This window comes from Abramis brama (assembly GCF_963993115.1).
Source record: "Abramis brama genome assembly, chromosome: 8".
Lineage (NCBI taxonomy): Eukaryota > Metazoa > Chordata > Actinopteri > Cypriniformes > Leuciscidae > Abramis > Abramis brama.
In genome coordinates, this window is record NC_139970.1 from 25,889,781 (window position 1) to 25,917,708 (window position 27,928).

At 37.5% G+C, this 27,928-nt stretch overlaps 1 protein-coding gene across 1 annotated transcript; it reads left to right on the forward strand.

The window, feature by feature from the left end:
- On the forward strand, positions 1-27,439 carry gypc (glycophorin C (Gerbich blood group)). Its single transcript, XM_084123101.1, has 4 exons — positions 1-253; positions 4,403-4,558; positions 22,303-22,338; positions 25,492-27,439. The coding sequence occupies exons 2-4, from the start codon at positions 4,474-4,476 to the stop codon at positions 25,686-25,688; spliced, it is 318 nt and encodes a 105-aa protein (XP_083979227.1). The 5' UTR covers positions 1-253; positions 4,403-4,473; the 3' UTR covers positions 25,689-27,439.
- Positions 27,440-27,928: the final 489 nt, after the last annotated feature.

Sequence of the window (27,928 nt, forward strand, 5' to 3'; positions counted from 1 at the left end):
GAACACAAGAAACCATTAGTAAAGCAGTATGTTAAGGGTGGAGAGGGCTGAAAGGGGAAGTTCACATGCTATACATTTAAACCAAACGGGTCTAAAAAAAAAGACCACTGCTATGATTCATAATATTATTCCCATCCTGTTAGAAAGTGAAAGAACAACTCAGCCTGAGTCGAGGAAGTATTTCTGTTCCTAAAGGGTTTTCAAGCTTGCAGGCTGTGGGAAAACTTGTTGCAGAACTGTTAAGGAAATTTTGGTGAGTTGCTTTGCAGATTTAAATGTAAGATTTAATGTGTGGTAAGTTGTAAATTAAGTTGTGAAGTGTTAAATGAGTAAATACTTCTTTTTTTAGATGGTGGCAAGTATACTGTCCAAAAGTTGTTCTACTAGGCTATATACATCTGCCCAGCTTTTCTCCCATGGTCAGAACAAAATGTTAAATATATATATAAAACTGTGGCTTTCTTTCATATCTGGTCTTTCATGTCTGGTCCTTGAAAGGGTTGTGGTTGTTTAAAGGTGTTGAGTGACAGAGATGAAACATGCCAGGTCAGCAAATAACCGCAAACAGTTGTGAGGACATCTGTCTGCCCTGCTAATTTAAGCTGCACACGTATTCCATTATACTCCAAACACACAGAGAATAATATCTCTAGATCATTTTTTTTTTTTTTTTTTACCCTTTGACAATCAACTCTTTGAATTATGTTTGTCTTATAGGGTAGTTCATTTCATATCGAAATGAAAATTACGTCATTATTCATCAAAATTCATTAATCGATCTAAACCTTTATGACTTTCTTTTATGAAACACACTTTTAAAACACAAAACACAACATTAAACCCCACTGACGTATTGCATGGGCAAAAAAACATGTATCAAGGTATCCTATTTTATGTTTCACAGAAGAAAAAAAAGTTATACAGGGTTGAAACAACATGAGGATGAATTAGTGTATGATTGTCTTTTTATTTTTTTACTATATGTAATTTTGTATAAAATGGCCCAATCTTTATTATTACTCAAAATCAAAACTTATATATTAGCTTTTTCAAAGTTGCCACCTTTTGCTTAGATTCTGCATACTGTGGTCATGTCAGCCAATTTCATGAGGTGCCATTTCGGATGCTTTTAAATTGTCTTGACTTCATTCCTTGATGGGAACTTGCTGCTTTTTCCTCACTATGCAGTCCAAATAAACTATAGTTTTGCAAAAACATTCAATGAATCTATCAATATATATATATACAAAAACAGTAGATTTAAATTGCTTTTCTACTCATGCAGGTGTAAATAGTAAAAGCCAGTTGTGCTTGTATATAAAGCTTATAATTAAACACAGCTGACATTAACACTGCTATCTTTAAATAATGAAGAGCTGAAATGAAAACAAGTGAGTTAATTGCTTTATTCTAGCACTGAGTCATGATGAGGGAAGGTCAAAAAAAGTGATCTTAAATTAGAGAGCGAAAGTGAGAACTTGTTTCCCATTATCATCTATAACATTTATGAGAGCTCTTAATTCAGCCGCAGGCATAAACATTGACACAACTTCATGGAGTCAAACAAACTTATAAATTCGTAGCATTGTCAAGTCCATCTTTTAAAACAGCCTGCAAATATTACAAACTAAAAACACAAGAACGTCAGTGTACGATACATTAGATATTTTCAAATAGAAGTCAATTGCTTGATTTCAGGAAGGAAGGACTGGGTGTGGACGCTGTGTGGAAAGAGAAGGAAATACTGTGTGGGTTTCTTTTGTTTCACTGTGGGCGATAAGGTCTTTTAAAGGCCTTTTCCTTTGTTTATTAACAGCCAGAAGGGTCAACAAATGATAAATAAGAGCCATAGTGTGTGACACAAAGCACTATAATGTTTACAACATATCAGATCTACAGTTGACAGAACCTAAACACAGAGGCGGACAGAGTACACAGCTACATTACTTGAGTAAAAGTACAGATACCCCTTGCTAAATTTTACTCAAGTACAAGTAAAAGTACTACAGTCAGATGTCTACTTAAGTAAAAGTACTAAAGTACTTGTTTTTAAAAGTACTTGAGTATCAAGAGTACAAGAGTACATTTTCTAAATATTGCATTACTACTGCCACAGTGCTTACATTGGTAAACACAGCAAACACTTGAAGCGAAAACTATCATTAACTTGCTCAGAAAATTGAAATAGTCTGGCGAGGTGGGGCCACGGTTTGGCACATTCCCGGGATGCGATATTTTTTTCCCCAGGATGGTAGGGGAAGACTCATGAATATTCATTAGGGAAGTCATCCCTGATTGGTCTGATGACCCACCCCTAAACCTACCCGTCACTTGGGTTAAGACCAATCAGGGGTGACTTCCCTAATGAATATTCATGAGTCTTCCCCTACCATCCTAGGAAAAAAAATATTGCTCCCGGGATGGACCTGCTGCGTCTCCATCCATTGTTTCGTCCATGGTTTCGTCTCTTATCTAAATATGACCATGGAGTTGACTTTGGCGGAAAGCGGATTGCTGATAGGCTGTCCCAATCAGTGGCGCCTGCACATCCAATCACATTTGAGAGGGTTTCCGAGATGTTTATTTTTTCCTTTTTTTTTTTTTTTTTTTAGAAGAAGTAACGGGTACTTACAGTTATGGATAGAAATGTAGTGGAGTAAAGAGTACAATATTTGCCTCTCAAATGTACTTGAGTAAAGTCATGAGTACTCCCCAAAAATGATACTCGAGTAAAGTACAGATCCCTCAAAATTGTACTTAAGTACTGTACTCAAGTAAATGTACTCAGTTACTGTCCGGCTCTGCCTAAACATTTACTGTATGTTAGGGCTGACAGCTGGGTATCAGCAATTTGTGGTCTGTAAGATTTTTTTTATGTTTTCGAAAGAAGTCTCCTATGATCACCATGGCTGCATTAATTTATTCCTGTGATTACAAAGCTGAATTTTCAGCAGCCATTATTTCAGTCTTCTGTCAAGTCAAGTCAAGTCACTTTTATTTAAATAGCGCTTTATACAATATACAGGTTGTTTCAAAGCAGCTTCACAGTAATAAACAGGAAAATAACAGTCACATGATCCTTCAGAAATCATTCCGAATTGGTGGTCAAGAAACATTTATTATTATTAATGTTAAAAACAGTGCTGCTCTAATATTTTTGTGGACACTGTAAAAATATGTCTCTATTCTTTGATGAATAAAAAGTCCGGTTGCACTTTATTTTAAGGTGTCATTGTTACAATGTAATTATACATTACCTGAGTAATATCAATTAACAACATGTACTTTCTATAGGGTTAGGGTAGGATTAGGATTTGGTTGAGGGTTAGTTGCGTGTAATTATGCATAATTTACTGTTATTACTAATGGTTAGTACATGTAGCATATGTAACAAGGTCTTTGCTGAATACAAAAGTATGATTTTTTTCCCCCTTTAAATCTTACTGACTCCATACCTTTCAGCGTTATAATGTGCAATGCAGTATGTATTGTGACTACAATGGCACCAGGATCAAGTTGCCAGGACCTAATTTATAGTGTAGAGCTAGCGCACTCACTTAAAACTCATAAGCGTTAGAAAAGTTGGCTGCGCATCTGACAGCTGTGTATGGGGACTTAACAGATTAAGCTTAACAGATTAATGTGGGCCTAATGGTTAGAGAGTCAAACTTGTAACCTGAAGGTCATGGGTTTGATTCTCAATACCACTACTCCTAATGTCTGTGCACTAACTTGGAGGATTACGTGCAGAGGACAAATTCTGAGTATGTTGCCATCCTTGGCTATCACATCCTTATTGATTTACAATGATGTACATATAAAATAATAGTCATTTTTACATTATTCCCACTTTGAATTACTTTTAATATGCTCCACTGACCTGGTCGAAAGCCAGGAAGTCATCATTCAAGCTTTAACCTTCTGTTGCTTTTTTACAGAAATGTGAAGGAACTTCACAACATAGATTCATAAAATCCACACATGCCTCAGATCGACATGTGCAATGCTGGCTGGAGATGTGCCAGCTTGCTGCCAATGGATCACATTATCTTTATATGGTCTAATAGAAAAAATAGCAGGTTTTGTTTGCATTATGGCAACATTTGACCATTTGGCCTACATTGTGGTTATGAGACCATAAAGAAAATGTAATAAACATGCAAAATAATGTCTTAATGAAAACGTAAACATGCAGTGTGGCTTATGTAAATAAAGTGTGGCTTATGTTAACATTACAAAACCAAGTGCAAATATTATTCACTATTCACATAGGGATTTGGATGATGTAATATTTTATGTGTGCTTTATCTCAGACAGAAAGCAGAAACTCTCCTGCTATTTCCTCACTGTTTCCCTGAGAGCACACTGGAGTGAAGCAATTGCCCTCTCTCTCTTTCTACAGACATCTCATCATCCCTGAGAACACTCTCCCACAGCTGTCCCCCTCAATCTCACTGCCAAATATTCCTTCACATGTCTGTAATGGCCAACTCCACAGCACAAGCACTTAACTCAACCTCTGCTGAAAGCAACTTTGACACATCATCCATACCTGTTCGTAAGTATTCTGTAGTTTTGTGCACTATATTGAATGAGTGTCAGCACGATCTGTGACAACAGAGTGCAGCGTTATCAAGTGGGTGTGTTTGGATGTGGACTGGTGGCATTTAGAACAGCAAACTGCTCTGAATTTCACACACCATGTGGAACTGAAATTAGGTCTTGTGGTATGTGTATGTTGGCAATGAAATGTGTGGTGTACAAATGTGTAGTCATATTTTTGTATGTAAGGTACGATATATGATCGTAGTGTACATTACTATATATGTGTGTGTGCATGTGTGGGTGTTCAAAAGTTTTGGATTGGTAAGATTTTTAAAATATTTTTAAAGAAGTCTCTTATGCTCACAGAGGCTGCATTTATTTGATCAAAATGCAGTAAATACAGTAATATTGTGAAATATTATTGCAATTTAAAATAGCTGTTTTCTATTTTTATATAGGCTATTTTAAAGTGTTATTTATTTCTGTGATGGTAAAGCTACATTTTTGGCATCATTATTCCAGTGTTCGGTCACATGATCCTTCAGAAATCATTCTTATATGCTTATTTTCTGCTAAAGAAACATTTCTAATTATAATTGTTGAAAACAGTTGTGTTACTTAATACTTTTGTGGTAAATGTGATACATTTATTCAGGATTCTTTTATGAATAGAAGTTAGAACGTTCCAAAGAAAATTTTTTGCAATAGAAATCTTTTAAAACATTGGGCCCTATCTTGCACCCAGCGCAACTGACTTTGTACACCGACGCATGTATCATTCCTATTTTGCACCCGTGCACAGCGGACTTTTCCCTCCACAGACGCACATCAGTAAACTAGGAAATACACTTGCGCTCCCGGGGGCGGTGCAGCGAAAAGAGGAGGCGTGTCCCGGCGCAAACGTTCCCTCATGCTATTTTGCAGGTTTAGAAAACAATTCTGCCACTGACCAGGAAAAACCTAGTCTAAAGTCAGTAGCGCGTTGCGCATGATATTCATATGCTATTTTAAGGGCATTTCATGCTTGGCCATAATCAATGTAGTGTGTGCACAACGCGCATACACTTTGATTCTCTCATCTACACAGAAGCAGCCATTTTCATTTTTGCAAATCATACATTATTACAATAGATAGATAGATAGATAGATAGATAGATAGATAGATAGATAGATAGATAGATAGATAGATAGATAGATAGATAGATAGATAGATAGATAGATAGATAGATAGATAGATAGATAGATAGATAGATAGACAGTTTATTATAAAAGCATACATCTAGCTTACACATTTACCCAAATTATCATACGCCTGTTTAACCGAAGTTAATTTGGGTGGGTTTCTCCCATCCCCAACGTCACTTCTCTGTCTTTTACGGCCCTGACGAGAACGTCGGTCTCCTCGGCTGTGAACCGCTCCTGGCGTGCGCCTGGCAAATCCGCCGTTATAATAGGAATCCGCTATAGAACAAGCACGCCTGCTCTTAAAGGGAATGTGAGATGACGCTCTGATTGGTTTATTTCACGTTACGCCCAAACCACACCTATGAATAATGAAGCTACTTCAGACCAACCCATTTTAGATTTGCGTCGGGCGCAAGAGTCATTTATCCCGCTGGTATAATAGCAACAGCGCCCGAGATCCGCCCACAAAGTTACTTGCGTTTCGCGCTTGATACTTGCGTTTCAGATCGTTCAGATAGGGCCCATTGTCTTTACTGCCAATTTTGGTCAATTTGATATGTCCTTGCTGAACAAAAACATGTATTAGTTTCTTTCAAAAGAATCTTTCTGATCCCAAACTTTTGAATGGTATACTAATAAAGACTACATATTTGATGTATTTCTGCCCATCTTGTACAATATCTGAATATAAATAGTATGTGCTGTATCCAAAGAAAGTAATATGGAACAACTGAAACATCAAACCAATTTGTTGACTTATGGTTGCTCCCAAAACTGTTTTTAACAACTGGCACACCAGAGAACTGTTTGACAGTGGGTGATGGGTGTGCCAGCTCTAAATGTGAGATATGGAATATGTTTACTAGATCAGAAACAACCAGCTGTGAAAACATAGCCGACAGCATAACAAGCACATGAGAGTCACAAAACAGAAAGGCCCTTAATCATCAACAGAAATCAGTATTAGTACACTTTAGGGATAATTCACCATGAATGAATTGTGCCAGCTGATAGTGTCCCTTATTTACACATGCTGTTTACATTGTTTTAGCACCTGAGGGAATTATGCAAATCAGGAAATGGTGAAAACACACCCCAAAAAATAGTGCTAGGGCCTACCATTTGCTTGATGAAATTTCCAAAGTAGTGGGGGTTGCAGTAGCCTGGAAATCCAGACCTAAATCTAAAAGATGAATGGTCTGGCGTCGACTAATGAAAATCGGCAAGCTCGAAGGGCGGTACCAAGCATGCATTTGAAAATCTCACTGCACGCAATTGGATAACACTACGACCAATCACAACAAGTTATCGCTTAGCTACCAGCAGAGCTAACTGGCAGATTAGACTCTTACCGTATCCGGTCGGCAAAAAAGCAAAAACACCCTTCTTGCAAAGGAACGATTCGAGCGCCGTCTTCTGTTCCTCTTTTAGAGAAAAAGTCTAAATCTTTCATTGTAGCGGCCAAAGCCGTTTCAAACAACTGGTATTCATCCATAGCCATCTTGCAATGTTTACTAATGACTTCAACGTCGCAGCGCTGTCGTCATCTTGCCTCTGGCCCGCCTATATCAGATAACCCGATGTGATTGGTGCAGCTCAGATAGAGGGGCATATTTAATGAGCATCACATCCATTACTCTGGATTACCAGGGTAGGGTTGCAGCAGACTAATATTATGACCTGGCAAGTTTTTTGAATGAGGTGCAATCTATAATGAGGCTAATTACATAAAAAGGCATTTTATTGAGTAATACTAGTAATACTTGATGCTGCAATGAAATGAGGACAAACATGCAAAGAGGAATTGAAAAATATATCATATATCATGATCAATGTGAATAATGTTCAAAACAAGGTTGGACAAAATTTAAATAGCCTCCCCTTTAATGAATGGGGTGGAATTTGAATTACATTGTCCACACCCATAGGAGTTTGAAGTAAAAAAAAAAAAAAAAAAATAATAATAATATATATATATATATATATATATATATATATATATATATATAATGTTGAGTATTTATGCCTGTTTATTCCCTGAAGTGTGGAAATAAACTGATTGAAATATTTCTAGTATGTCAGTATTGTTAGAAAGATCAAAATACCCATCAAAACAGATTAAAATATTTTAAAATCCAGGGACTTGTGGGATCATTATTTTAAAGTTTCAACAAGGCAACAAGGTTTAGGGCTGACATTTTCTGACATTCATTACACCATTGATCTTTATACATTTTTAAGATGGCGTTTCTAACATTGATTATTCATTTATTCTGATGTTTCTGGAAGTGCTCTGTATTTGTGATATTTTAATTGATTAATTTATTTTCATATTGAAACTATTAAAAACTGAACCTCATAGATGTCTTAGCACTTGAAATATACTTTCACTCCGCATATTTCTTTCACTTGATTTGATCATTTGATGTTTGTGTGCAGACTGTTAAAATAATGAAAACTGACACTCAAAAGAACTAAAAAAAGAAGAAATACTGACTTTTTATTGTACTCCAAAAGTAACTAAAAAACAAACATACAAGTGACTATTGGAAAAGGGTTTCATGAGTCTCAAGAAAAATGTTTGTGTTCAAAATAATGACAATGCTGTTTGTCATCATCCCCATCTTATTACTCTATATGCTTTTCTGTTTTGCTTTTTTTGTCATTCTAAAAGCATTGTGATTAAGTCTTGCCACAGATCAGAAACTGACATGTTACAAGATTATATTTTAGATCAGAGGCTTTGGATTTTGAATACATTTTCAAAGAACCCAGCAGGCCATCAACTCTTGTGTGTTGACAATGGGGCATAAGCTGGCTCTCTGTGTCCCTGAAGACGGAGAAGTGCTAATTGATGACTTCTTGATGTGACATTTTAAGTTTTTATGTTTGTTTTATTTTTTATTTTATTTTGAAAGAGAGATAATTAAATCATCAAACAGGGACAAAGATACTGTAGATCAAAACATCTGAGGGAAGAAGCTAAGCCGAGAGAAGAGAGAGAATAAATAAGGGAAATAGGACAAGACTTTGCTTTGTTTTTGGAGGAGGATGAAACGAAGTTGGAACCAGAGGGGTTGTAGATGTTTTCCAGCTACAGGACAAACGCTGAGTGAGTGTGTGTATGTGTTCCTCAGAGGAACAAAACAGCAAGCCAAAATGTTGATTTATCTTCTGTTCTGAAAACCCTCACATCCAAATCCCCCAGAATGTGATGGAAAAAATAGCAATGAAAACGTTTGTTGGTCTTTATTTCACCTCAGTACAACAGCTGCATGTGCATTCACCTTGCATTGACACCCTATCTTGACATTGTTTTTTATTGGGAATTGTTAAATGAAGGACAGTCTGCACATCTGTGTTTGTGGCTCTAATGGACCAGCAGAGGTTACTAAACCAGTGATGGACTGTTTTTTTCAGTTGGTGCCAGGATGGTTATGGTTTACACATTTTTTTAAATAATAATAATAATAAGTAAAAAATATGTTATTATATTATTTTAATAAGAAGAATTTTAGCTGTTGATTTTATGATTTTGGAACATAAGTAAATTGTTATGGTTGATGACATCTTTGTTTGCAATGGTTTAAAAATTACACATTTTTTTCTTTTTCTTAAATTTGTTTGTTTTTCAAATTATCTTTACATTTTATTCTGTTTCTACTGACTCTGCATCAACAGTCAGAATATGCTCTTGTCTGAGCAAAAATACTGATAATCGTGACCTAAAATTCAATGACCTTTGTATGACAGCGACAGGCCAGAATGCGTTCATCTTGTATATAAAAAAATGTATCTCTTGCCCTGTTTACACCTGGTATTAAGATGAGTTTTGGTCGATCGGATCACAAGAAGACGAGGGTGACACATTCCCGTTTACACCTGGGTTTTTAATCCGTTTCTTTTGTCCACTTTCGACCACTTCTGTCCCGATTTCTTCGAGGGTATCTATAGGCGGGTAAATATATGTTTTTTGGGGGTTTTTTTCAGATATTTTGATCTAATGGACAAAATAAGCTCACGCAATGAAAATTCTGCTCTGACAGCCGCAAGACAACACAGCACGCGGTGAGTGCGTGTTAGAAATCATTAATAGTGAGAGAGCGTTGCTTGTTACGTTTTTCATCTTCAGAAGTTTAAATCCCGTCCGGCTAGCACGCTTCCCATAATGTTCAGGCGTTAAGTCAATAGACAGAGGCAGTCTTTTGTGGCTGTTTCACCACATGAGCCTCTACACTATGAAAGCAATCCGGTCAAATGTGATTTCGACTACCTCTGTAAGTGGTCGAAAGTGCACAAGCTCAAAATGTTTTAGACCCTGTTTACATTTGTATTTAGCGTCATCCAAATGTGATCCAATCTACCAAAACGCATCTTAATAAACAGGCCACTACAAAAAAATATGCTTCATTTGAGAAACATGATTAACAAACCTGCACAATTTGAGTTCAGCTACAATATTTAGCTTTTCTTTAAATAAAACACTGATGCAATGCAGTTAGCTAATGAAGCTGCTGTCTTCAGTTAAATAATGAGTCTGTTGAAAGAGCATTGCATAGACACTGATCAGTGGTATGTATGAAATACAGCTTAAAAACTTTGTATCTTTGTAGCAATATTTAGCAGTTTCCTGTTTGTGATTCATACATGTCCCTCCAGAAGAATGTTGGAGAATCAACAGCGGATGCCTTATATATTATTACTGACAAAACCAGGCGCTGTTCTCAACCAGCTGTCTATAATCAACCTCAGTGGACCCGCAGTCACTTGACTGGCTCATGAGAGCACATGCCCATTAGTAAACTCATTGAAAAGGCTTTTTCTCTCAGAGAATCATTGACTCTCAACTTGAATGAGGGAATCTGAGAGTGTAGAGAGAGGGGAGAGGGAGTGGTATTCTTTCGAGGCGAGATGCGTGACATATGGTTGGGTGAGATAGGAGCGTTTACCACTTCAGCCTCAAATCCCAGGCAAATGCAACCTCGGGCCATGCAGGAAAGAGACAAAATGAGAGACACACCAGATTGTTTGAGGAAATCAGTTGCAGAAAAGCACAGAGAGGGGAATAGTGAAGAGTTCTTTAACTAAGGCTCCCACGGGACTGTGTGTGTGTGTGTGTGTGTGTGTGTGTGTGTGTGTGTGTGTGTGTGTGTGTGTGTGTGTGTGTGTGTGTACCAGAATCTCATGACTAGCCCCAATAACAAGTGAGCTTAAACTCAGTGTTGTGGTCATGATGAACCTCACAGCAGCAACAGAAGGCAGAAGGATGTTAGAAAGCTGCTGATAGATTTTCTGTTTCTAGTTACAGATTGTACTCATGTATTCATCTATTAATGGGCAACAAACTTGTCAAGATGTGTTGAAACTGACAGAAACGTGATAGACTGTCAAGGAGTTCTTTCTTTTTGCTTTTGGGAGGATATACAGGTGTCATGAGCAGACAAGCCATTTTGATTGTTGAAGAAACCAATTTTTACCATCTCTTTTTTGACCTTTCAACCTTTGTTGTGGCTTGTTTCCATTGACAACACTTCTCTTCTCTCTGTTGTGTTGTGGCTTGATTTCGTTGTGTTGTGGCTTTTTAAATATCGTTGTGTACTACCGGGCCACTGTAACCAAGTCCCCAACCTAAACTTTTTTTCTAAAATTATTCATTTTTCACAATACAGAAAAAAAGATCTGACTCTACTTCCATTTTATTGCAATTTTAACCCTTGGTCTCATCAGCTGCATGTATACAGCACATATTTATAATTGTGGTGAGCAGGACGAGTCAGAGGGCCGTGAGAGAACAGCGTGAGGCCGGTGGCGTGATTACTGATGAGCGTAGGCCTGAACTCTCTCGTCCTTCACTGTCGTCGTTCCTCCTTTTATTCTTCCGCTCCTCTGTGAGAGATACAAGACCGGTGTGTCGCGCAGGTGTCGCTCATTATCAATCACGCCACTGGCCTCGCGCCGTTCTTTCACAGCCCTCTGCCTCGTCCTGCTCGCCATAATAATGTTGCCCTTCTTAAAGTTTGGGGTGGGTTTGGAGCAACATGAGGGTGAGTAAATGAGTGAATTTGGGGAAACTTTACCTTTCATAATGCTCCTGCAAAGCAGGATTACTTTTTATTTTATTTATTTATTTTTCTAAGAGCCATTTTTGTATAATTAAAAATAAAAATGATATTTAAATTTAAAATGATATGTTTTGCTACACAGAAAGTACACAGAAAATGGCAGATCTGTGTAGGTCTACATACAAAAATTTAATTCAGTGTAATTCAGCATTTTCCGCATTCCACTCAGTCTAGCGCACAAATGAGCAGATAGATGTGTTTTGTGCATGTGCACTACCTATTGGACCTTTTGTTTTTGAGCACTGAAATCACTTGCACATGCGCTGCGCAAAAATATGTCTGCACAGTGTGTACAGACATCAGCGGACTGTGCTGATGATGGAGCAGAGCATGGACAAGGGAAGTGTGTTTTTTACAGCATTTTGTCATTAAAAACTTTTAATATAACTGCTACTACAGAGAAGAGGCCCAAAAGCACTTTCAAAAGAAGGTATCATAAAGCAATCTGAAAAAAGCAGTAGTGTATATGCAGGTAGGGCCTGCTGTTGCAGTCATGCTGCTGCTTCACATACGCGCTGCGGATGCTTGCTGTGTGAAACAGGGCTAATCCTTTACCTGCAATGTATGTTTAATGTCATGTCTGTATACTTATAAACTCGCAATGGAAAGTCTGAAAACTTTAAAACCCTTTCTGTACATGCAGGTTTAGGTCCCTGTGGATATTTCCACATTCCTCTTATCTTCATAGACGTGCACTGTGTCGCCTCCGGTCCTCTTTCTCAATTTGATTTGTCCTCCCCCTCAGCACCACAATCTGATTTCTGGGCCACTGAATAACTGTATCTGTGGCCGAGTGACCTGGGGGTCATTTGCAATTTCCTTCTCTTACATATTTTTCTGCGATTCTCAATCTATTTCTCACACTTTCGCAGCTCGCAAAGATTAGATGTGCTGGTCCCAAAGATGATAGACTGACCTTCTTAAGGGCAAGTGCCGTCTATAGAAATGAATATCATAATAATAATTATGCAGCTTTGATTATGGCACATGGCATTGTGAGACATATCCAGATGATGAATGAAGCCATCTAGGCAGCAGAGGCCATTCGGATTCATTGTGTCGCCGCTCAAAGGGATATGTTGGATTCGCTCTGATGTGCGTACGGTTTCTCAAGGGCAATTCACACCAGCTTACGTAAGGGTCTAAAGAGCCAAACGTTTATAGATGCTGGCAAACCCAACTGACCTGTTATGACCAGAATAGAAAAATAAAACACTGCCATTTCAAATCTATAGCCGTCAATGTATGACGTAAATTACTGTTATTGGCCACTTACAGACAAGGTCTTTCAGAGATTTTGGAGAGGAAGTGAGGGTGTTAGAGAAGTTAAGAGAGATGTGTGGCTATGGAATGGTGTGGAAGAGCAAGCTGCTCGTGTTTTAAGTTGCACAGCTGTTGGGTGGATCCTCTTTTCAAATCCAACAATCTTTCATAAACTAGTGCACCAATAAACACCAAATTCAAACTGGTTGTGGGTGGATTAGCACAGTATGTTAACACTGTTGCTGTTCCTACAAGGAATGCTATTACATTTTTTAAATTCTGAGGTATTCTTTCACTCATTGTGGCCTTTTCTTTTGACCTCAGCCAATTAGTTGAGGTACACTAGTGTTCAAAAGTTTGGGGTCAGCAAGAAATGAATACTTTTATTCTAGGATGCATTAAACGGATCAAAATGACAGTAAAACATTTTTAATAGTACAAAACTTTTCTTCATAAATGCTGTTCATTTTATTCTGAAAAAAAAATGTATCACAGTTTCCACAAAAATATTAAGCAGTACAACTGTTGAAATAAGCAAATCAGCATATTAGAATGATTTCTGAAGGATCATGTGACACTGAAGACTGGAGTATGATGAAAACTTTCAATAATCTTACAGATGCCAAACTTTACTGAAGCCAATTCACACCAAGGGTGATAATTACTATAACTATAAAGTTTTAATAATCATTCTAATTCTATAAGAATAGGTATGTCCACACTATAACTATACTGATAACAACACAGATGAACTGTATTGCTGGAATCACTTTAAGAACTAATATTCCAGCTGATTAATGATAAAATCATTGACAACCATTGATTCTTTCACTCATTATGAGCCAATCAGAATTACATGACTTTAAAGAGCTCGAGCAGACAACATAACTGGTGTAATAATAAACAAAGAGTTATCGTCCATTGGTTTGGAATAGATGATAATATAGTTCTTGGTGTGAACTGGTTATAAAATAAAAGATATAGTTGTGTTTAGTGGTTAGGTGTGGGGTTAGAGGTTCAAAAATATCAGTGTGATATTTATTTGTGTAATACCGTTTGCTGTTACATAATCCTCAACAGAGATGAGAATGTCAGCAGAGCTGTGTTGAGGTGAGGCAGGATAAAATTTTCTACAGCCTCCATTCCCTTATGAGACTGCCAAGCTCAATAACAGAAAGCTGTTCCTCTCTCCTCTATTCATTGTAACAGCACAAGCTTTCAGCACGTTTCCCACCCTCCCTCCTCCTCCAAGACATGCTAAAATATCACTCCATTAGTCACATCCATTACTCCTGTTTCCTTCCCTGTCTCATTTTTCTTTTAGGAATTGAGAGAGACTAGCATGTGGTTTCCTCATTCTTTCTCCGCCATCTCAGCCCAGTATGGTTATGAATTTACAGCTATAATGACCTGTGTGTAATATATGCTTGCACCTGTGTTGTCCTGGTGTCTGCCCTTTCTCTGCTCAGTGAGATGCATGTGTGTTGCATGATGTAAATCGAAGCAATAGCTTGATGTGATTAATCTCCTTATGCTAGTCTTAGTCTACCTAGAGTTCAGCTCTGGCCTACCGTACCGACTCAATGAATAACTCACTTCTAACCCAAAATGTAATTATTCAAGTAATATGCATGGCCATCAGGTTTAAAATTACTACATAACTGAAGTACTTTAAATATAAGTTTCTCTTAATTTACATTGGGTTGTTTGCTAATTTATAAAAGAAATGTCAAGATTTACCTGGAATAAACGGTAAGGGGAAAAAATGACATGTAAAAACATTTTTTAAATAAGATAAATTAATTGAGAAGCAAAGATGTAATATATTGTTTACAAAAAATATATATATATTTAATTTATTTTTCTCACAGTAATGTTTTTTCTTCTTTAGAAGAAAGAAGAAGGTTTTTTAGGATAAACCTTGTTTAGATTATGATATATGACTTGCAACAGGGCAAGAACAATTTTAATTCAATATATATTGTCTGAAAACTCAACTCTAATAAATTGTTGCTTCTTTTGGTTAGGCCTAGGCTATATCTTGTTTAAGGATGCTAGGTGTGTGTGTGTGTGTGTGTGTGTGTGTGTGTGTGTGTGTGTGTGTGTGTGTGTGTGTGTGTGTGTGTGTGTGTGTGTGTGTGTGTGTGTGTGTGTGTGTGTGTGTGTGTGTGTACTTGTACATTTTGGCCGGTCCTCACTTTCTGAGACCCCTTTAAAGGCCTGTTTGAGGGTCAAGACTTGGTGTTAGGGACAAGGTTATAATTAGGTTAAGGGTAGGTTTCGGGTAAGAGTTCGGGTTTGGCACTTAGTTGTACTGAGTAAGGTTAGGGTAAGCGGCTAGAGATTGCATTGTGTCAATGAATGTCCTCATAAAGATAGATGTACAAGAATGTGTGCGTGTGCGTGTGTGTGTGTGTGTGTGTGTGTGTGTGTGTGTGTGTGTGTGTGTGTTTTCTGTATAAAGAAAAGCATATTTCTGTATAAAGGTTCAGTCCCATTTACTGTTGTTCTGTGAATTTTTTGCTGCCAAAATTACAGTCATTTCAGTTGGAATCTATGCAATCAGGAGTTTTGCGTGAAGCCTAAAGATTTCCCCATGCAGATTTCACAACAGGTTCAAGTTGCTTATGCGAATTTGTCGCATTATTTAACAGAACGTTTCTTGGTTTGAAAGCGAGTTCTGTGTCAGCTTTGCTTCACACATCACTACATTATTGACATTAGACAATGGACCCTTTTTGCCAATGAAATTTCAATGAAACTTCACTAATGTGAGCACACCTTAAAGGTACAAAACAGTACAAGTCAGTTTCTGGTTTCTGGTTCTACAGAATGATTCTTCATCACATTGGGAATGCTGATGAACATCCTTTGGCCTTGACACAAGCCTCCTCAATCAATTGTCTTATATGATCTTGCAAAGCAATCACATCACCAGCAATACAGTGCAGAAATACAGTGGCTAGTTCTCTCAAGTCTGATAGAAATGACTATCATAAAACCTGTTTAAGAGGAGGATTTAAAGGTCTGAATCGCCTTGGTAGTGTATAGAGGTGGTATAGAATCTGAGAAGAGCTCCTGACTAGTAAATGAAAGATTTATTGATGGGCTCACAACATGCTTTCACTCAAGGCTGTTTTGAGGCCTTTCTTGATGTGGATTTGTGCATTGCAGACATAGTAAATAACGTTATGATCAATATTTCCTTTTTACAATCCCAAGTCTGATAAATGGTTACTACAAGTCATTCTGAGCTTAAAACATAAAAATATATTCCTGTGAAGACAGCAGGTCAGTTGTACTTTAAACCTTCAAACTTTAAAAAATTCCATAGATACCCAAATGATCCTTCCCAATTATATTTTTTTATTTATCATGTACACATTGGCTATATATTAATGTCAGGATAATTATAATATATCACAGTTCCCAATGTTTTTGTCCTTACCATGAGAAATATTTATTTATTTAAACTTTCACAAGGACCACCAAACATTTCATTTGGGCTCCCTTGAACACCCCTGCCTTAGGACTGTGGGAATGAATTATCATTCTTACCTTCTCTGAGGAGCAGAAAATATGTAAAACAGTGTGAAAACCATTAGGCATTTGTACAGGATACTACATAAACTTTCGACTATGCGGTGGCCTTATTCTTGCTCACTGTGACTGCTGCACCATTGAAAAATGTGTCTAATTAAAATATGTTGATTAACTAGGACTGAGCGTTTGCATGGTTTGTTAGAGGTTCATTATAAGCTGAGGCTGCTCTGCAGCTCCCTCAGGTTATCATCTATTGTCAATATCCTCATTGGCAATGGGCTATTTAAGAAGAAGCTGCTTAGCTTTTAATGCTCAGGATACAGAGCAGGATTTGGGCTTAAATTTTACTACCAAGGTTGATTTCCCAGAAAACACTGTCTTTATGATAACAAAACATTGCATCCTGCCAGTCAAACAAAGCAACATTGGCTCAACCAGTGGTTTTGACTGGGACTGCCTGTTTGTCTGACCATTGGCAAATATTTTGTTTAAAACAATAGTTATTTGATACTGCACTTGCAAATACTAATTTTAAGGTTAAAAACCCTGCTTGATTATTGGAGCTGTGTCAAAAGCAAAAATATATATATTGTAGGAAATTATAGTATTTATAATATGAATTTTTGAGTATAAGGAATGAAACTCTGAATATATGGAATGAAACTTGAATATATGGAATGAGAGTTTGAATATATGGAATGAAACTTGAATATATAGAATGAGAGTGTGAATATATGTAAAGAAACTGAATATATACAATGAAACTTATATATATATATATATATATATATATATATATATATATATATATATATATATATATATATATATATATATATATAATTAAAGTGTGAATATATGTAATGAAACTCTGAATGTATGGAATGAAAGTGCAAATTTGACAGTACTTTGTATAGCTAGTTATATCCTTGTTATCAGAGTGATATTCCATGACTTCTGAATTCCATGACTTTAAAAATGGCATTCCCTGAAATGTTCCAATACTTTTTTGCAACAGCTGGTCATACTCCAAACAACTCTGTTTGGAGAGTTGGAGAGCTCCAAAATACAGTTTGGAGTCTACATCCCGTCATGTTGAGGATCATATTTTCATTATTGCAACATTCTTAATGCTTATGAGTAAATTTTGAGTTGTTTGTTTATTATTCTCACTTTACCAGATGGAAATAAACAAGTGAGATGGGAAAATTTTTCATTTAGTTGCATAATAACTCTGCACACTAACAGTTGCCCAATAATTCTGCACACATATATATTCTCATTAGAAAGCCAAAACCTCACTTTTAAATATTCAGGTTTGAGGTTTATTAATATTTTGGATTGACTGAGAGCACTGTAGATATTCAATAATAAAATGAATCCTCAAAAACACAACTTGCCGAATAATTATGCATTAGAAGACATTAGAATGAGATGGATTTCTAGTTTTCAAGTGCACCTGTGTCTGTCCATTTTTAAGCTGCTCTTTTAAAAGGATGATGAATAGTACAAAGAGTGAGAGGAAAGTAGTGTCTTTAGTCAGAGAGTTTAGTCAGGCGTTTAGTGGCTGTTTTCACTCTCAGTTTGGCACAGACAGCTGGCCACAGTTGAGTGCTTTCCTGACAGACATGGAAGGAGCTGTTAATTCGAAACATGAAACACGAAGGCCTGCCCTGACACTTCATCACCTCACAGATAAGACAAAGACCTCCGTTCCTGCGGTTTTGACAATGTACTATAGAGCTACGCCCAGGGAGGTGATGGGCCTTTTGTGGTTCATTTTACCTTAGTGAAATTAAAGGGAGCGGAAGAATCAACCAATTCAGCATGCAAAGTTCTGCATGTAAATTAGGAAAAGAAACAGTAGTTTAGGTGTCTTCTGTCTTATGGTAGGCAAATATCTAATGACTTCAAGATCTGATGAAGTCACATTTAAAGTTGTTCAGCGAAATTTCACAGGAGAAATCCAGTCATGCTGCTTCGTTTATAAGTGACTTTTGCGTGAGCAGTGTTTTACATATCTTTACACTATTGGTATTAGACAACGGACCTGCTTTTGCACACAAAATTGTGTGCCTTATGTGCGCCTAATATGACCAAACCTTAAAAGTAGACTATTTAGGGCGGCTTACCTAGTTATCCAATGTGTTTGAGGCTAACGGATGAGAGCCAGATCATTGGTTGTCCCCGTGAATAAAATGTTCCGATCAGAGCTAAATGCCATTGCTTTGGTAGTTCTCCAGTTTGGGCACTGGGCATAGCAACAATGAGAAATTTGCATTAATTCAAGCTGGAAAATTATCAGCTTAATGCGTTTCCCACCCAAGAACTGAAGGGACTGGAATTCATTTTGGCTCCTGGTTTTGCTGCCCATCCTATCGGGAGACAATTACCAGTGCGCTTCAAAAGCCGGCTTTGGGCAAGATTAGCTCCACTTCTGGGAAGGTGATGAAAGCAAATGTCTCGCTGCTGGGTCTGCTCTGCCCTGGGTCTGTGTGGCAGAAGTGAGAGAGAGGGCGGAATGCCTGTGGCCCTCATCATCTTTCAGGTCCAACCCATCGGGTTTCATGGCTGGCTGTGAAAAAAAAGAAGCTGTTCTTCAGATCTGGCCACGCAGCACAGATGTCCTCCTCCATGTCACAGCGGCTGGCGGATTTCACTAACGAGGCTAACAAGGGGACGCCTCCAGGCGAGACAGGCTCCCTCGTGTTTGCATGGCAAATTTAGCAGAGATTTAATCCGTCCTGGGGTGTTATGGCTCTACGCTGAGTGTGACTTAGAAAGATCTTTTATAACTTGCTTAACATCCACTATACCAAGTATTTCTGCTGTAGAATGAGAAGATAAGTATATATTAGCCTGAAATTTCAAGACTCCCCATCCCACACATTACTGTGTACACTCCATTTAAAAGTGAAGAGTGTAATTAAAATACATTCTACTATCCCAATTTAAAGCAGAGTAAGCTATTTGTTAGAGTTAGCCAATATGTGTAGTATTTCTGTTTTGTGGTGTTGTCAAAACATCACTCTGTTTCAGCATCCAACATAGCAGCATTGGCTCAGTCAGTGGTGAGTTTGTAGCAAGATTTTCTTTTGGAAATCGATCATTATTTTTGCAATTTGGTTCGGTGAAGCTAGTGGTGCAGAAATTCCACACTTCAGCTTCAAGTCCTAAATAGATTTCAACAGTTTGCCTCTCTGTTTACTGAATGGAAACAAAAATATGACCTGTGAGACAAAAACAACTGTGTCCTTCATAACCCTTTTGAATAATCAAACTTTTCCAACTTCCCTACCAGCTAAAACCATAGGACATTTAGCATTCTTCAAGTCACCATTTTTATTTTTTTTTAAAGAATGTTGCAGTGTTTATTATAAATAATTTATTATTTAACATTAATTTTTTTTAATTCAAATGCAACATCTGTTCTCTAAATATCTCCCACAAATGACTGAAAACTGCCATTCAGATGTCCATTTAGTTCTCGACTTCCAACTTCCTACAATCCAATCAATTTCAGAGTACGAAATCAAGTCTCGTCCTAATTTTGTTTTTTTCTCATTCCAGTAGCACTTTTACTCGAACATATAGCCTACATCACAATAAGTAAGAAAAGACGTATTATAACTTCCGTTTCATGCCAACTTTAAAGGTGAACTATTTTTTTGTTTATTGCTGGTTGAAATCACAGTTGTCTTGGGCTTATATTGACACCTAGTGGTGTGGATGTAGCATTACAAAAGAAAAGTTTTGGTTACCAGTGCCATTGTAGAAATTTGCAGTCAGCCATTATTAATTTATTCTGAAGGAAAAGTGTACACTAACAGGGGGATTACTAAGACAAAAACAGCTTTTATTAGTTTACTTATACAACTGTAGTCTCAATCTCAGCTTAGTGTATATGGATTTAAACAGATTTTTAAAACTACTTGTGGCAAGCAGGGTGGGGCAGAGAGCCGTGGGAACGGAGTGAGGCCAGTGGTACGAGTGCTAATAAACCACACCGGTCTCAAGGCACAAGGAGGAGCTCCGTAAGCATAAAAGGAGGAGTGACGACAGTGAAGGATAAGAGGACCAGGCCTGGACTTTATGTTGGTGCTTTATTTTAGTTTACTTTCATTTTAATCTTTATGTTTATTTTATTATTAAAGTTATGTTTAACATTCACCAGTTACAAACCTTGTTACACTACTGTTACGTTTATTTGTAAATCTTTTTAATGAGGAACAATAAGGAACGCACCTTTGAAGTTGGGATGTAACGGAAGCAGTGACAGATATTTTCTTCCAAATTGTGACGTACATCTGAATGAAATGGATTATTGAAAAACGAAAGAAAATGTAGATGGTGGCAGATCTGAATGTGAGCTTGCAGTTGATTGTAAAGGGGGTTGCCCATCATATGTCAGAGAGAAGTCTGTTATTTTATTATTATTTTATTATGATATAAAGAATTATGAATTATGAGGTCAATAAAAATGTGTAAAAAATAAAAGTATGCATTAATGAATCGTTCACAATAAGATCAATAACATGCATTTAGAAAATAAATAGGGTGAATTTTCATTACATGCTGACTTTAGTAATTGTACTGAAAGGGTGCTTGAAAGATAATATGACCTTTGTTTCTCTTCTCAGTAGTTAGTTTATCATTTACTCTATAGGAGGTACACAGAGCTCAGAAAGCTTTATACAGTTTAAATAAACAGACCTATATCGATATGTTCTGGGGTCCATTTTCCAGAAAAGATGTCCAATTTTTTTTATTATTTACTATGCTGAATGTCACTAGTTATGACTTCACTGACTTAACTTTGCTTAGAGGAAGCTAAGGACAATTTTGAGGAAACAAAGACCAACTCTATTAGAGAGAGATATTTCATCCAGAGTCTTTGTTTTTCTGACATGTGGTTTGGTAGAGCTGGAAGCACTTGATTGATTTATAAATAATCCACTGCATGGCTCAGAGCCTCTGTGAGCTTGTCATTTTTATTTATTTGTTTATTTTGTATATTACTCCAACTTTTCTAAAGGACAACTAATTACTAAAGTCATAAGGAGACATTAAATATCACATGAGGGGATGTTGTACCTTCAAACACACCTTCATGCCCTTCACATTACCCAAATGTGAATGTTCTATGTCTCCTTAATTACTCCAAATATAGTCTCACTGTAAACACCAAAATCACAATGAGCTTTTAATCACAATGTAACAGGTTATTAGACACTAATGAGGGAGCTTAATTGTTCATGTTTTGGGGGCATCTGCTTGGTCAAACCTGCATTATCCTTTCTGTTGAAAGGGGTCTCACTAGATCCATCTCCATTTTGAAAGCAACATCTTTGATTTGCCTGTCCTTCTGTGAAAGTCAAGTCAAGGCAGCAGATGTTGCCTTTGCAATAATTCATGATTATCTTCAGTCACTTTCTTTAACGAGCTTTTTGTCCCCATGGTGATGGAGAGAATGAGTCTCGCTACAATACAGCGGGGAAGACAGCTGTCTATAAAAACAAAGCATCATGAAAGATTCACGTGTGTTATTACAACACAGGAAGAAAGTCAACAGTACGTTGACTTTCTTCCTGTATAATATGTAATATTATACATTTTTTTAATATTCTTCTCTTTTTGTCTTTAGAGCGATCAGGACCATACTTTGAAGCTATAGTTGGAGGTAAGTGTTGTAAACAGCTCACAAACGTACAAATATCCAATATGCCCTCAACTCACATACACTTTAAAAATGTGCAGCTTTTGCCTTTAGTCACTATTTCTACCTGATCTGACCCTTACAAATTATTTTGTTGATGTAATTTTAAAAAGTCAGGACTACGTTTCCCAAAAGTATCCTTGACTATTGGTGCCATTGGTTCCTATGTCTTCTTAGGCTTATGGGTATTTTTAGTTCTGGGCACAATTGTTTTGAGCCAATCACCTGAGCTGTAGATGTCATGTGACTAATTACTTTGAAGGCACAGAAAAATGATGTGATAGGTGGCACAGCAGGAACACGCACAATCCAAAACATTTTTCTAACAACTATTCTGAGCTGTGATATGAAAAGCATCAGGCAGGGGAAAACATCGCTTTTCATTTCTGAATATCCAGTCTATTTAACGCTTTAATGAACTCTTCAGAACAAAACTGGGCACTGATAAAATATCTCCTGTATGCCATAATGAAATATTATTAATGTGTTACTTGCAAAAAAATGTTACTTATTCAGAATGCATGGGTGTCAGAGGAGAAAGATGCTTTTTGCCTCCAGAGTGTGTAGTTATGAGAACATTTTGAGAACAGCACATTGATGATGGTCAGAAAGGCTTGGATGATTTCTGTACAAATGAGAGGTAATTTGTGCACAAGATGTTTCCTGACCTCAGAAGATCTCTGGCTGAGCAAAAAAAAAAAGAAAAAGAAAAGACCAGTGCCACAGTGGTCTCACTTTAGCTCATTTACACATGAATAATCAGTGTGTGGATTTGTTCTCATCCACAGAAGTAATTGTACACATCTGATTTGCTATCATTAAATTGTATTATAGCATCATTGTTATGACCATTAACCACATTGATCTTTAGATATTGGTATCAGTCGGCAGCTACTGAATTAGAAAAATTAGAAAAATGTTCTGGGTTCAGTAAGTTAAGATCAATCAATAGTATTTGTGACATAATGTTGACTAGTACCACAAAAAAATTCTAACTTCTTTCTTGTGTAACATTAAAGGAATAGTTCACCCATAAATGAAAATTATGTCATTAATTACTCACCCTCATGTTGTTGCTAACCCGTAAGACCTTCGTTCATCTTCGGAACTCAAATTAAGATCTTTTTGATGAAATCCTAGAGCTTTCTGATCCCCCATAGACTGCAACGTTATTACCACTTTCTAGGAACAGAAAGGTAGTGAAGACATCGTTAAAATAGTCCATGTGACTACAGTGGTTCAACCTTAAATGTTATGAAGTGACGAGAATACTTTTTGTGCACAAAAAAAAAAAATATTTAACCCTTTCGCACATACGATCACACTGGTATGATCATTCTTTGGCTGGTCCCTGGGGCATAGATCACACTGGTGTGATTAGAACAGTCAGTGCATCACGTGATCAACTGCTAAATTCAAACGTGCTTTTGCGCATTGGCTGGCGCTGAGCCAGAGATGGACGCGCTCAGCGCTTGTCATACACTGGTTTCTTGTATACAAACAATACCGGATGCGCGCGCATCCAGGAGGCAAAAAACGCTATCTGTTATGCCGAGTTCTGTAAAAGAACATTGTAATTAACGTAGATTTCGCATTGTTTGTAATTTCTTGTTGACTTAATAATAAACTGCAATTTCAGAGTTGGATCTGTTTGTTTGTGTTTCATATTAATATAACATAATGTAAAACGTCCAACTGTTTACGAATCAAAATCCGGACATACTGTGATGCATGTATGAATTATCATGTTAGTTAGACTATAGTAATGTAGTAATGTAATAGCCAATGTTAGCAGTGCAGCATCTATAGAGCCCGAATTTGCTTTTATATAAGTTAACCTTGTTTACGTTACTTTACGACCTGCAACATTTCATGACTGCACACATATAACGTTACTTTAATGTAAAGATTTGACGATGGATTATATAAATAACGAATTTGTGAATATTTTGAATAAAAAAGGAAAAATGATATAAAAGCAGATCATCATCATTCAGCGCTGTTGTGGTTGCGGTGTGTCACGTGACAAGCAATGACGCGTCACCATGGAAACAATAAAGTGACAGGTTCTAAATAATGGTGGGGGGTCAGTTAGAATATTTTAAAGGAACACGCCGACTTTTTGGGACTTTAGCTTATTCACCGTATCCCCCAGAGTTAGATAAGTCCATACATACCCTTCTCATCTCCGTGCGTGGCGTAACTCTGTCTGAGGCACCCACCGCTAGCCTAGCTTAGCTTAATCACTCTGCCTAAGTAGCAGTGCTTCGCCTTCTGAGAATATAGGTCCCAGTATGTATACGGTTAGAAGATGGCTGTCTCATGTGACCTTGTTATTTGTACACGCTGTGACTATACAAATCACAACATGCAAATAGGAAAATGTTGCCGTTATTTTGTCACTTATTGGGAGCAGTATGCTAGCTGGAGCTGTTTACCTCCAGTCTTTGTGCTAAGCCAGGCTAGCGGTGGGTGCCTCAGACAGAGTTACGGCACGCACGGAGATGAAAAGGGTAGCCTATGTATGGACTTATCTAACTCTGGGGGTTACGGTGAATAAACTAAAGTCCCAAAAAGTCGGCGTGTTCCTTTAAACTTACATGTGAAAAGGTAAAAAAAAAAAACAGTGTCAGTCTCTGATGCCGTTGACATTGTAAACAATGCAGCGCTTGAACGCCGGCTCAGTATTGGCCGGCTCTTGCGTCAGCATCACACTCATGCGTCACGGTGGCCACTTGAACTGCGAACAGCAACAGTCACATGGACTATTTTAACAATGTCTTTACTACCTTTCTGGTCCTTGAGCCAGTATACTTCAGTGAACATCCTGAAATAAACAGAATAAATTGTTCTTAGTTCAGTCGCACCTTATAGCTGCTGCCCACAGGTTATCTTCAAATATAACCCCCCTCTCTCTCCCTCTCCCTCTCCCTCTCCCTCTCCCTCTCCCTCTCCCTCTCCCTCTCTCTCTCTCTCTCTCTCTCTCTCTCTCTCTCTCTCTCTCTCTCTCTCTCTCTCTCTCTCTCTCTCTCTCTCTCTCTCTCTCTCTCTCTCCTCTCTCTCTCTCTCTCTCTCTCTCTCTCTCTCTCTCTCTCTCTCTCTCTCTCTCACTTCTAGCTGTCATTGCTGTGGTGGTTCTGGTCCTGCTCCTCCTCCTGGGCGTCATTCTGCGATACATGTACAAACACAAGGGCACATATCATACCAATGAGGCCAAGGGCACAGAGTTTTCCGAGACAGCAGACTCCGCTCTTCGTAAAGACCCAGCCTTGCAGGACGCCATGGATGAGAGCAAGAAAGAGTATTTCATATGAGGCACAATAGATAGCCCAACTCGGCTTACATGATGCCTTAATGCTGTTTGCTAGAGCAGTGAAGTAGCTGACAGAACTCTCCGCAAACAGAAAGAAACAAGAAGAGTATTATGAAATTCCTATATATTTTGATATCTGACATTGTTTATATATTTTCTTCCTGAATAAAAGAGGTAACATTTGAGTATGGATAAAAATTCTGTACTCCTATTGGAAGCTGATTGTCAGCACAAATATCAGTTTAGGAGAATGTGATGGTATTCAGGTGAAGGAAAGGAAAGCCATTGATCTTAGACAGGATTTGAATATGAATGGCAAGCAATATTTCAAGACATTTAATTGGTAGGATTAACAAAAACACTTGAAATGAATTGGTCTCTCACATCTATACTGTACATGGCACATATAAGGGGCCAACAGTGTTTCTCAGAAATCGCTTACTGCACCTTTAAGTGCAATTATTTTAATAATATTTCGAAATTGACTTGTTAGTCAGAAGTTCAGAATATGAGAACATTTATGTTGACAATAGGTAAAAACATTCAGGAAAAGCCATTGGGCAAAAATGTCATCCATATTAATACGGTGTTACAAATTTACATGGCTCTGTTTTTACTGTGATGTTTCTGAAAATAACTTTTTCTTCTGGTTGTGAAAAAAAGAAAAATGTATAAGATCTAATTGTTATACTAATTTAAAGGAGCATTTCACCCGTGGGAACATTAATCTTTATTGAAAGTGTGTCATATACGTAGTCGAAATGTAACATAAACTTCAAATTTGGGGCCTTCTTGACCGAGGAAAGACAGAAAGTAACTTAAGGGTGCATTTGTATGGAAGACAACAACTACCACAATGCACCACATTGCACAGCTCCGCAAGCCACTCCCACTAATCCAGTTCACAACACAACTGTCCAGGAGAAATTGGCACTGTTGAAATTCTCTGCAGCAGACGGACTCTATTCCTGTGTTCGTAGGCGCACAGTGAGAGCACAGGCACCATCAGTCCGCCCCAGCTCGAGCCAGTCCATGACAGGCAGGTCTTCTGCCTCGGCTGCAGAAGCCGCAGCAGCCGCCTCCTGTTCCTCCATCAGCCTCAGCTGCTCTTTGCTATATTGCGTCTCATAAAGGTAGCCATGAACATCTGATTCGAGCATCAGACTTTCGAAATCCTCTTCTTCCAAATCATATTGAGTACCTTCCGCCATTGTCGTAACTTCACATCTGGCTCCACAGCGCCTGTTAGCTTAGCTTCCAAACAAGATGGCGGATATTGCTTTTAGTTTCTGCAAGTGAAGTCCCACCCACTGATCTGTAATAGGTCTGTAGCGTGAGTGGGTCCCACCCCCTGAAAAAATGAGGAACGAGTGTTTGTAGTCTTAACCCCTCTACAAAGATATGGGACTTCCTGCTTAGAATGACGCAAAATTACGATTTTTACATCATTATAAGCAGGAACTGCAACACTGAAATCCGTATTTCTGTATCCGTGAAATCCGTATTTCTCCCTTCTCAGGGGAAAATGAGGGTATATTGCACAACCATTCAAAAATATGACTGGGTTTCTAACGATACAAAGCTTAATGCAAATGGGTGAAGTGTCCCTTTAATGAAAGGCTGCTTGTAATTAGAAGCAGTAGAGTTAGTCAGAGGAGTACATAAATTATAAAAAAATATCAGCTTCAGATGCCTTGACTTTTTCATTTACATATATCAACTCTTCAGTAACAAATAAAATTAACTACATTGCTTCTTGTGCTAGTTGCTTTTTTTTTTTTTTTTTTTTTTTATCAGTATTTTGATAGCACAGGCCTAAAAAAAGAAATGACAAGAAAAGAAAAACTACACCCACAAATGAAAAGTTTGTAAAAATAATTTGTTTACTCAGCTTTGTGTCTTTCAAAACTCTGAGTATGATTTTTTTTTTATAGCAGATACATTTTCTACACAATAAATGTAATGAATAGTGAGCAGCAGACATTCTGCTAATGCTAAACATCTCTTTTTTTGTTCCATAGAGAAAACTAAGTCATACAAAAAAATCTTGTTTGGAATGATGACAGAATTTTCATTTTTGGGTGAACTATTTCCTTTAATCTCACAGCTACTGGTAGTAAAGTGAGCTCATGCTGTGCGTAGTTTAGTTATTTTGGATCAAGCAACCAGGCCTCGGGCCATTGATAGATTCAGTTCCTCTACATGGGGGAGTAATTAGTACAGGTGTTGCGTTATTCACTC

Coding starts and splice junctions, on each gene's coding strand:
- gypc (XM_084123101.1), top strand. CDS start 4,474: ATGTCTGTAATGGCCAACTCCACAGCACAAGCACTTAACTCAACCTCT. Junction 4,559..22,302: donor CACATCATCCATACCTGTTC/GTAAGTATTCTG, acceptor TTTTGTCTTTAG/AGCGATCAGGACCATACTTT. Junction 22,339..25,491: donor CTTTGAAGCTATAGTTGGAG/GTAAGTGTTGTA, acceptor TCTCACTTCTAG/CTGTCATTGCTGTGGTGGTT.